The 12,038-nt window shown below is 50.7% G+C and overlaps 1 protein-coding gene across 16 annotated transcripts in view; it reads left to right on the top strand.

Annotated features, from left to right (window-relative positions):
* The window catches only part of GRAMD1B (GRAM domain containing 1B), a 464,835-nt gene that overhangs the window by 411,286 nt on the left and 41,511 nt on the right, over positions 1-12,038 (top strand). For 2 of the 16 annotated variants that reach the window (XM_068238828.1, XM_068238827.1), the window contains exon 1: positions 4,371-4,602. The exons of the other annotated variants lie outside the window; for them this stretch is intronic. In XM_068238828.1, coding sequence (XP_068094929.1) covers positions 4,393-4,602 — 210 coding nt within the window. In that variant the 5' untranslated portion in view covers positions 4,371-4,392. Of the gene's footprint in view, positions 1-4,370; positions 4,603-12,038 lie in introns of those variants that run through there. 16 annotated transcript variants of the gene reach the window in all.

Here is a 12,038-nt window from a genome sequence, read left to right as displayed (position 1 = left end):
ATGCTATGGTTAGAGAATGAACGTTTTTCACATGAATGGGGGGTCCAGGGCATCCCCTGCCAAGTTCTCTTGAATCCTCTTGTTTTTCAAACCTCACCCCTAGCGTGGCCACCATGGCCCGGGGGAATCCTCAGCAGCCATGTTGATGACTGAAAATTCAGGTTCCTGTGACTGATTTTAGTGTTCCCAGGCACTGCAATAGAGAACTAGAGGCTATTGACTTCACTAGAGCTGCCCCCATCCTGTGGAATTCTCTCCCACTGCCCATCAGGGTTGCCCTCACCTTCAACACCTTCAAAAAAATAAAGCACTCAAAACTCACTTCTTCAAGGAGGCCTACCTCACCTGGACGCTGCCCTAACTCTCTCTGCCAAGAACCTCTTTATGCACCTCCCTCCTTTCGTGTCGCCACCCCTCCCTCTAGATTGTAAAGGTGCGTACACACATGCGACTATAGTTGTTTGAAACGATCGTTCCCTGATCATTTCAAACGTCGATCATTTTTAAAAAAAAAACAGCCAACGACCATTAAGTCTAACGACGGACAAGCTAGATCGTTAAAAACGAACGATCTAGCTTGGCGGATTTTTTTCAACGACTATCGTTTACAAAAGTAGTACATCGTTGGAAAACGGTCGTTCGTACTAGGCTTGACAAGCGCATTTCGCTATTTCTCCATGGAACTTTTCATTTGTATGCGCAAGCACAATACTTGCTTTACGTGATGTAACGTTCGTTCTAACGATCAGATCGTTACACACCTTAAAAGCTAACTTTACTTAGGTCGTTCTTTCGTCAATTAAAAGTTAGTTTGTCGTTCACAATGAACGATCGTTGTCGCATGTGTGTATGTAGCTTAAGCCTTTGGCAGGGCCCTCTCCCCTTGTGTATCATACATGATTGTACATCCTCCCCAGAGTATGTGAGCTTGTATTATCAGCACTACCACTCGTGTATATGATCTGGCATTATGCTACCTGTACTGTTGTGTATCTTATTGCTATTACCTGTATTGTTGTATCTATGGTCTGTTACCTGTATTGTGCTGTCACCCCTGTTATCATTGTCTGTAATCTTATGTATTGTACAGCGCTGCGTAATATGTTCGCACTATATAAATCCAATAAATAAAAATAATATCATGCTATTCAGCGCCGGTAGTTTGTCGGGATCAGCGGTGGTGGAGGATCTCAGGGGATATATTTGTGGGATGATTTTCAAGGATACGGGCGCAGGATCATTCATGAAAGGTAAGTATTTACGGTTAATTGAGATTAAGAAATGACATTTTTCATGGTTAGGTTTTTATTTCTGTTTTAGTTTTATGTGGGAGTGGCTGAGGGGTACTATCCTCCTGGACTGGGCAAGGGCTCTGGGGGAGGCTTGTCCGCCCCTCTCTTCCAGAAACCCCGCCCCTTGTACCATGGCTGGTATAACTCAGTCTGCAGAGCCCCACGCTGTCCGGGCTTTGCATTCTGCTATACCAGTCTGCATGAGTGACAAGGGGTTAAGTTCAGGAGGGGAGACCCCATGCTGTCTGTTATGTGTATTCAGAATTTATCAGGCTGGGTGGATGCACTGCAGTAACCCAGCAGCATGGCTCCCAGGCTCGCACAGCGCAGTCAGGCTGGGTGTTTGTAGTGCAGGCTGCTGGGTGTAGCTGGCTGGGTGTTGTAGTGCAGGCTGGGTGTTGTAGTGCAGGCTGGGTGTTGTAGTGCAGGCAGGCTGGGTGTTGTAGTGCAGGCTGGGTGTAGCATGCTGGGTGTTGTAGTGCATGCTGGGTGTTGTAGTGCAGGCTGGGTGTAGCATGCTGGGTGTTGTAGTGCAGGCTGGGTGGATGTACTGTAGTAACCCAGCAGCATGGCTCCCAGGCTCGCAGTCAGGCTGGGTGTAGCTGGCTGGGTGTTGTAGTGCAGGCTGGGTGTTGTAACTTGTAGTGCAGGCTGGGTGTTGTAGTGCAGGCTGGGTGTTGTAACTTGTAGTGCAGGCTGGGTGTTGTAGTGCAGGCTGGGTGTTGTAGTGTAGGCTGGGTGTGTAGCTGTATGGATGCACTGTAGTAACCCAGCAGCATAGCTCTCAGGCTTGCAGTCAGGCTGGGTGTAGCTGGGTGTTGTAGTGCAGGCTGGGTGTTGTAGTGCAGGCTGGGTGTAGCATGCTGGATGTTGTAGTGCAGGCTGGGTGTTGTAGTGCAGGCTGGGTGTGTAGCTGTATGGATGCACTGTAGTAACCCAGCAGCATGGCTCTCAGTCAGGCTGGGTGTAGCTGGCTGGGTGTTGTAGTGCAGGCTGCTGGGTGTAGCATGCTGGGTGTTGTAGTGCAGGCTGGGTGTTGTAGTGCAGGCTGCTGGGTGTAACTGGCTGGGTGTTGTAGTGCAGGCTGGGTGTTGTAGTGCAGGCTGGGTGTTGTAGTGCAGGCAGGGTGTTGTAGTGCAGGCTGGGTGTTGTAGTGCAGGCTGCTGGGTGTAGCTGGCTGGGTGTTGTAGTGCAGGCTGCTGGGTGTAGCTGGCTGGGTGTTGTAGTGCAGGCTGGGTGTTGTAGTGCAGGCAGGGTGTTGTAGTGCAGGCAGGGTGTTGTAGTGCAGGCTGGGTGTGTAGCTGTATGGATGCACTGTAGTAACCCAGCAGCATGGCTCTCAGTCAGGCTGGGTGTAGCATGCTGGGTGTTGTAGTGCAGGCTGGGTGTTGTAGTGCAGGCTGGGTGTGTAGCTGTATGGATGCACTGTAGTAACCCAGCAGCATAGCTCTCAGGCTCGCACAGTGCAGTCAGGCTGGGGGTAGCTGGCTGGGTGTTGTAGTGCAGGCTGGGTGTTGTAGTGCAGGCTGGGTGTTGTAGTGCAGGCTGGGTGTAGCATGCTGGGTGTTGTAGTGCATGCTGGGTGTTGTAGTGCAGGCTGGGTGTAGCATGCTGGGTGTTGTAGTGCAGGCTGGGTGGATGTACTGTAGTAACCCAGCAGCATGGCTCCCAGGCTCGCAGTCAGGCTGGGTGTAGCTGGCTGGGTGTTGTAGTGCAGGCTGGGTGTTGTAACTTGTAGTGCAGGCTGGGTGTTGTAGTGCAGGCTGGGTGTTGTAACTTGTAGTGCAGGCTGGGTGTTGTAGTGCAGGCTGGGTGTTGTAGTGCAGGCTGGGTGTGTAGCTGTATGGATGCACTGTAGTAACCCAGCAGCATAGCTCTCAGGCTTGCAGTCAGGCTGGGTGTAGCTGGGTGTTGTAGTGCAGGCTGGGTGTAGCATGCTGGATGTTGTAGTGCAGGCTGGGTGTTGTAGTGCAGGCTGGGTGTTGTAGTGCAGGCTGGGTGTTGTAGTGCAGGCAGGCTGGGTGTTGTAGTGCAGGCAGGCTGGGTGTTGTAGTGCAGGCTGGGTGGATGCACTGTAGTAACCCAGCAGCATGGCTCCCAGGCTCGCAGTCAGGCTGGGGTTGCCCCTGTTTATCTGCAGGCTTCCTGCCTGTGCTGCTGTTTTCTCTGGGATAACATCTGCTGGGGCTGTGCTGCCTGCTGGGGTTACTGTAGGTCAGAGCCCCACGTGGTGTCGGAGGAGGGGAGTGCCTGGCTGTGTGAAAGGGACACAGAGAGTGGAGCAGTGACAGAGCTGTGCGGAGTCTGGAGTACAGTGCTGCCTCACCAGACACCAGAACTTGGAGCTTAGAGTCTGATGGAGGCTGAGGAGTGACCTAAGTCCAGTGGACTGAGCTGCAGAGTGACCCAAGTCCAGGGGACTGAGCTGAGGAGTGGCCCAAGTCCAGGAGACTGACCTGAGGAGTGACCCAAGTCCAGGGGACTGAGCTGAGGAGTGACCCAAGTCCAGGGGACTGAGCAGAGGAGTGACCCAAGTCCAGGGGACTGAGCAGAGGAGTGACCCAAGTCCAGGGGACTGAGCAGAGGAGTGACCCAAGTCCAGGGGACTGAGCAGAGGAGTGACCCAAGTCCAGGGGACTGAGCTGAGGAGTGACCCAAGTCCAGGGGACTGAGCTGAGGAGTGACCCAAGTCCAGGGGACTGAGCTGAGGAGTGACCCAAGTCCAGGGGACTGAGCTGAGGAGTGACCCAAGTCCAGGGGACTGAGCTGAGGAGTGACCCAAGTCCAGGGGACTGAGCTGAGGAGTGGCAGCCCCTGAGAGCCTGGGGGCTGCACCCCTGGGGGACTGGACTGGAGGACTGGGTTTAACTCTGGGGGACTTGGCTTTTCTTGTTCTTTTACTGGGGGACTTTGCTAAACTGTGAGGGGACTGGGCAGTAAGTTGGGGGTCTTGGCTTATCACAAGAGGGTCTTGGTTTTACAGAACGGGGGACTGGGTCTTTTCTTCTGGGGGTTATTGATGTACCGTGGGGGGTCTGGGCTGTAGTCTGGGGGTACTTGGCATTACAGTGGGGGGACTGGCGTTACTCCTGGTGGGGAGATGAAGGAGGAGGCAGGAGGAGAAGAGCCCACCATGCCCTATGATGAGGACTCCATGGACCAGGAATGGACTGACACAGAGGAGTGCCCAGCTGACTGGCACCAGGAACCCCTACAGAACCCAGCTGTGCTCTGGTATCTGGACTCCTTGCAGAACCCTCCTCCCCAGGCTCACCTGCAGGAGAATCCCGAATGGGACGAACTTCCAGCTGTGAGTGATGTCTACACCTCTGTTCTGTACACATGGGCACTACATGTCTGACTCTGTACACACGGACACTGCACCCTGATTCTGTACACACGGGCACTGCACCCTGATTCTGCACACACGGACACTGCACCCTGTTTCTGTACACACGGACACTGCACCCTGTTTCTGTACACACGGACACTGCACCCTGATTCTGCACACACTGACACTGCATCCTGATTCTGTACACACGGACACTACATCCTGATTCTGTACACACGGACACTACAGCCTGATTCTGTACACACGGACACTGCATCCTGACTCTGTACACACGGACACTGCACCCTGATTCTGTACACTCGGACACTGCATCCTGACTCTGTACACACGGACACTGCACCCTGTTTCTGTACACACGGGCACTACATCCTGATTCTGTACACACGGGCACTACACCCTGATTCTGTACACACGGGCACTACACCCTGATTCTGCACACACGGACACTACATCCTGATTCTGTACACACAGACACTGCATCTTGATTTTGTACACACGGACACTACATCCTGATTCTGTACACACGAACACTACATCCTGATTCTGTACACACGGACACTACATCCTGTTTCTGTACACATAGACACTGCATCCTGATTTTGTACACACGGACACTACATCCTGATTCTGTACACACGGACACTGCATCCTGATTCTGTACACACAGACACTGCATCCTGATTCCGTACACACGGACACTACATCCTGATTCTGTACACACGGACACTACATCCTGATTCTGTACACACGGGCACTGCATCCTGATTCTGTACACACGGACACTGCATCCCGACTTTGTGCGCACGTACACTACATCTCGACTCTGTACACAAGAGCAATGCATCCCAACTCTGTACGCACGGACACTACATCTCGACTCTGTACACAGGGGCAATGCATCCCAACTCTGTACACACGGACACTACACCTCTGACTGTACACACAGAAACTGCATCTCTGACTGTACACACGGACACTGCATCCTAACTCTGTACACCCGGACATTACATCCCACCTCTGTACACACAGACATTACATCCCGACTCTGTACACATGGACATTGCATCCCGACTCTGTACCCACGGACATTACGCCTCGACTCTGTACACACGGACACTGCATCCCGACTCTGTACACACGGACACTGCATCCCAACTCTACCCACGGACATTACATCCTGACTCTGTACACACAGACACTGCATCCCAACTCTGTACACACGGACATTACATCCCGCCTCTGTACACACAGACATTACATCCCGACTCTGTACAAACAGACATTGCATCCCCACTCTGTACCCACGGACATTACATCCCGACTCTGTACACACGGCCACTACTTCTCAACTCTGTACACACGGACACTGCACCCTGACTCTGTACACACGGGCACTGCATCCCGACTCTGTACACACGGGCACTGCATCCCGACTCTGTACACACGGGCACTGCATGCCGACTCTGTACACACGGACACTGCATCCCGACTCTACCCACGGACATTATATCCCGACTCTGTACACACGGACATTACATCCCGGCTCTGTACACGCGGACACTGCATCCCGACTCTGTACACACAGACACTACATGGCTGACTCTGTACACACGGACACTACATCTCGACTCTGTGCACATGGACACTACATCTCGACTCTGTACACAGGGACAATGCATCCAAACTATGTACACACGGACACTACATCTCGACTCTGTACACAGGGACAATGCATCCAAACTCTGTACACACGGACACTGCATCCCAACTCTGTACGCACGGACACTACATCTCGACTCTGTACACAGGGACAATGCCTCCCAACTCTGTACACACGGACACTGCATCCCGACTCTACCCACGGACATTACATCCCGACTCTATCCACGGACATTACATCCCGACTCTGTACACACGGACATTACATCCCGGCTCTGTACACGCGGACACTGCACCCCGACTCTGTACACACAGACACTACATGGCTGACTCTGTACACATGGACACTACATCTCGACTCTGTACACAGGGACAATGCATCCAAACTCTGTACACACGGACACTGCATCCCAACTCTGTACGCACGGACACTACATCTCGACTCTGTACACACGAACAATGCCTCCCAACTCTGTACACAAGGACACTACACCTCTGACTGTACACACAGAAACTGCATCTCTGTCTGTACACACAGAAACTGCATCTCTGACTGTACACACGGACACTGCATCCCAGCTCTGTACAGAGTTGGGATGTAGTGTCCGTGTGTACAGAGTCAGGATGCAGTGTCCGTGTGTACAGTCAGAGATGCAGTGTCCGTGTGTACAGAGTCGGGATGCAGTGTCCGTATGTACAGAGTCGGGATGCAGTGTCCGTATGTACAGAGTCGGGATGCAGTGTCCGTATGTACAGAGTCGGGATGCAGTGTCCGTGTGTACAGAGTTGGGATGCAGTGTCCGTGTGTACAGAGTCGGGGTGTAATGCCCGTGTGTACAGAGTTGGGATGTAGTGTCCGTGTGTACAGAGTTGGGATGTAGTGTCCGTGTGTACTCACGGACACTACATCGCGACTCTGTACACACGGACACTGCATCCCAACTCTGTACACACACGGACACTGCATCTCTGACTGAACACACGGACACTACACCCCAGCTCTGTACACACGGACACTGCATCCCAACTCTGTACACATGGACACTGCATCCCGACTCTGTACACACGGCACGGCATCCCGACTCTGTACACAGGGGCAATGCATCCCAACTCTGTACACACGGACACTACATCCCAACTCTGTACACACGGGCACTGCATCCCAACTCTGTACACACGGGCACTGCATCCCAACTCTGTACACACGGGCACTGCATCCCAACTCTGTACACACGGACATTACATCCCGACTCTGTACACACAGACACTACATCCCCGGCTCTGTACACATGGACAATGCACCTCCAGCCCTGTACACATGGACAATGCACTCCCAGCCCTGTACACATAGACAATGCACCCCAGCTCTTTGGTAGATCTGTATGTTTTTGGGATGTGAGAGGAAACCTGAGTACCCGGAGGAGACCCACGCAGACATGAGGAGAACGTACAAACTTCTTGCAGATAGTGTCCTGGCTGGGATTGGAACCGAGGGCCCAGCGCTGCAAGGCCAGAGTGCTAACCATTACCCCCCGACCATTCTGCCCAAGAATGTCCGAAGGCTGCTCAATCTCAGTGTATATTAAGAATTAAGGCTCATACACACATCCCAACAATCTGTCCCACTATCTTTCTAACTTGGTCTGTTGGAAGATAGTTGGGCGTGTGTACGGCTGGCAAACAACCAGACGACCAACTGATAACAGGTCGTTTGCCAGATCCAACCGGTGGATCTGTCTGCCCAACTATTGTGCAGGATGGAACATGCGTACAAGTCTTTTGAATGCTGTGCTGTTTGTCCCGTAGTATTTAAAGAAAACCAGAGCTGTTAGAATACAAAGAATCGATACTTACCTGGGGCTTCCTCCTGCCCCATAAGCACGTCTGAGTTCCTCTCTGTTCTCCCACCGTCTGCCATCACCCGCAGTCAGCCCCGGTAACTGGAGGTCCGCGTATGCGCAGAAGACCCCGACTGACGGGACTAAACCAGTTACCGGGGCTGATTGCGGCTGAACGGGAGACCGCGGGAGGACGGCGAGGGACTCAGACATGCTTATGGGGCTGGAGGAAGCCCTGGGTAAGTATCGATTCTTTGTATTCTAACAGCTCTGGTACACTTTAAGTGAGTCAGTTGTTTAGTTGGTTGGCGCGTGTGTACGCACCGGCACTTGTCACGGTTTATCATGTTGTGTATTAAAGGAATACTGTAGGGGGGTCGGGGGAAAATAAGTTGAACTTACCCGGGGCATCTAATGGTCCCCCGCAGACATCCTGTGCCCACGCAGCCACTCACCGATGCTCCGGCCCCGCCTCCAGTTCACTTCTGGAATTTCAGACTTTAAAGTCTGAAAACCACTACGCCTTCGCGGCCGTGCCCTCCCTCCTGCTGATGTCGCCAGGAGCGTACTGCGCAGGCACAGACCATACTGGGCCTGCGCAGTACGCTCCTGGTGCCATCAGTGGGAGTGAGGACACGGCAACGCAGGTACAGTGGTTTTCCGACTTTAAAGTCTGAAATTCCAGACGTGAACCGGAGGCGGGGCCGGAGCATCGGTGAGTGGCTGCGCGGGCACAGGATGTCTGCGGGGGGGGCGGAGCATCGGTGAGTGGCTGCGCGGGCACAGGATGTCTGCGGGGGACCAATAGAAGCCCCGGGTAAGTTCAACTCATTTTCCCCCGACCCCCCCTACAGTATTCCTTTAAGTTCAAGTTGGGCCTGTGTATGAGCCTTCTCAGATTATCCAGCAAGCTCATGGTAAACCAGAACTCCCAGGAGTGTGTAAGGGTGCTTCAATGGACCAAAAAGCCCTCTTAATAAAATGCTATGCAAAAAAATTGCCTTCTTAAACCAGAGGGTATTGAATGATTGCCCGAATAATCACAAATACCTTCGGTTTTAAGAAGGCAAACTTTTGTTTTGCATAGCATTTTAGTAAGAGGGCTTTTTGGTCCATTGTAACCCCTTACACTCTCCTAGGAGTTGTGGTTCCCCATGAGCTTGCTGGGTACTCTGTAACTCTTGAAATATACTGAGATTGAGCAGCCTTCGGCCATTCTTGATTTACACTTGTGTCTTTACATTGCGTTATCTCACCTACAACATTATCACATCTACATTGCTGGGAATGACCTCTTTCTGAGAACTATGCCACAGGGCTGTGGAGTCTGAGCAATTTTGGGTGCCTAGAGTCGGTCGGGAAAAAATGCTCCAACTCCTAATGAATTTAAACTGTATTTAAAATAGAAAATATGATAAAATGTTCTATTTCTCAGATAATGGTCATTAGAAATAATGTGTATATATACAGTATATATACAGTAATAGCTGTGCTTAGTCCACAAAAATGAAATAAACCAATCAAAATTAGTTACTTGTGCTGCTTCAATAAAGAGGTCTCCATATTTTTAAAGTCAGATATACATATCTGATTGTGACTGTATATATGATGTGTACACAGGAATCTCTTATATATACTAAATAACATCTATGCTGTAAGAATAAAGCCTGATGTGTAGCCGTGTCACTAATAGAGATGGTCAACGAGATGGAAATAATTCTGCATTGATGCTGATTTATGCAAATGTATGCACTCTCTTTGCTGATGAAATCAAATAATTTGATATGTTAAAATTTGGTTTGGTGACTATGAATTAAATTGTACCTGAGACGGATGAAAAGAAAAGTTTTATACATACCTGGGGCTTCCTCCAGCCCCCTTCAGGCTAATCAGTCCCTCGCTGTCCTCCTCCGCCACCTGGATCTTCTGCTATGAGTCCTGGTAATTCAGCCAGTCAGCGCAGTCCGGCCGCATGCCGCTTCCACAGCCAGGAGCGTTCTGCAGTTATGTAGTATGCTCCCGGCGGTGGAGTGTGTGCATGCGCCCTACGCCCGACTGGCTCAAGTACCGGGACCCATAGCAGAAGATCCAGGTGGAGGAGGAGGACAGTGAGGGACTGATTAGCCTGAAGGGGGCTGGAGGAAGACCCATGTATGTATAAAACTTTTCTTTTCATTTGTCTCAGGTACCCTTTAATTCGTAGTCACCAAACCAAATTTTAAACTGAATGAAACTTTAATTTCATCTGTCTCAGGTTTACTTTGTTACACAGTAGTACTATACTCTACATATGCACTCCCCACAGAGCTGCAGGGAATCCACTGAGAATGCTGTGCACATTGAACACAGAGGTGTTGTCTATCACCCATAAACCTGGTTTAGATTGTGCATGAAGAATGTGTAATAGAGGAAGAATCCCCTAATTCTCCAGCAGAGTACCTGCACATCACTCTTACATGTACCCACAGCTACATTGCCTAGGGCCTGATCCATGTTCAGATTGTGCATGAAGAATGTGTAATAGAGAAAGACTCTCCTCATTCTCCTGCAGAGTACCTGCACATCACTCTTACATGTACCCACACTTGCATTGCCTAGGGCCTGATAGATGTTCTTTGTTCTGGTCTGCACCTTTTACAAGTACTCTTACCAAGGACTAGTTTTAGTCTATGACTAATGGCCCATACTCACGGGCAACTTTTTGGCCTGTCGCCAGCACACGTGAGCGTGTGCGCGACAGGCCGGCGGCAGCTCCTCCCCAGGTCCCTCCGCGTACGCACGCGGAAGAGGGACAAGCGGTGCAACGGAAGCTGTCGCCGACGTTCCTCCGCCGGAAGCTCCGTATTCCTTTATGTATGTTGCTGTCGCTAGTCCGCGTACTCACGCGGACTAGCGACAGTTGCGGCGGAGTTCCAGTGGCAACTGTCGCCAGGCGATTGAGCGGTTCAATCACCTGGCGACATCAGCGACGGGCGACAGTTCGGGGTGCGCGCCCGTGCAACACCGCATACTCACGGGCGACTTGTCGCCGCAACATGCGCGACAATTGTTGCGGCGACAATTGTAGCCCGTGAGTATGGGCCATTAAGGGAATAAATATGGCAGTCTCCATAGCCTTCTCACTTCAGTTGTCTTTTAAAATTCCTAAGCGTTGGTTGTTAAGAGACGAATTTCATGTTACATACTTTCAATCAACAAGATTGTAATATGCAAATTAGAGGAGTCGGAGTCGAGGAGTCCTAAACTGAGGAGTCGGAGTCGGTGGATTTTTGTACCGACTCCACAGCCCTGCTATGCCATGACAGAAGCCAAAATGTTTGTTTTTTTGTTTTTCTAAAGACATTGTTTTGCATATGGGCCAATGTGTCACGTATGGCAATTGTGGAGTTGGAAAATAAATGTATTATTATTATTGATCTATTAAGCACTAGCATATTCTGTGGCGATGTACAGAGTAAGAAACAAACATGGGGTGCATAATAATACAAACAATGGTAGTAGCAGTAGGATATTGTACAATGTTAGCCATCAGTAAAAGCAAAAAAGTTTTAAATCAGGATGATACCATTTATTGGCTAACTAAAAAGCAAACAGGATTTAAGCCCGACGAAAGCTGCAAGGCCGAAAGCTCGCTTATTCTTTTTAGTTAGCCAATAAATGGTATCATCACAAACAATGGTGTACACCAAATATATTTGGTCATTTCTGTCCTCTTTGACTATCTGTGTCCTCCTCTTTAGGGGAACCCATCAGGTCGCGTAGGAAGTAAGACGTGGAATGGGATATAAAGTATTTTTCGGTAAACCTCAGCAATATCTTCTGCGCTATAGGAACCTGTTAGCTGAGATTTCGTGACAATGGCTTCGGGAAACGCGGTCGCCCTTTTGTCGTTCTCTG

The sequence above is a fragment of the Hyperolius riggenbachi genome, chromosome 6, assembly GCF_040937935.1.
Source record: "Hyperolius riggenbachi isolate aHypRig1 chromosome 6, aHypRig1.pri, whole genome shotgun sequence".
Classification (NCBI taxonomy): domain Eukaryota; kingdom Metazoa; phylum Chordata; class Amphibia; order Anura; family Hyperoliidae; genus Hyperolius; species Hyperolius riggenbachi.
This window is presented reverse-complemented; position numbering and strand designations above follow the sequence as displayed.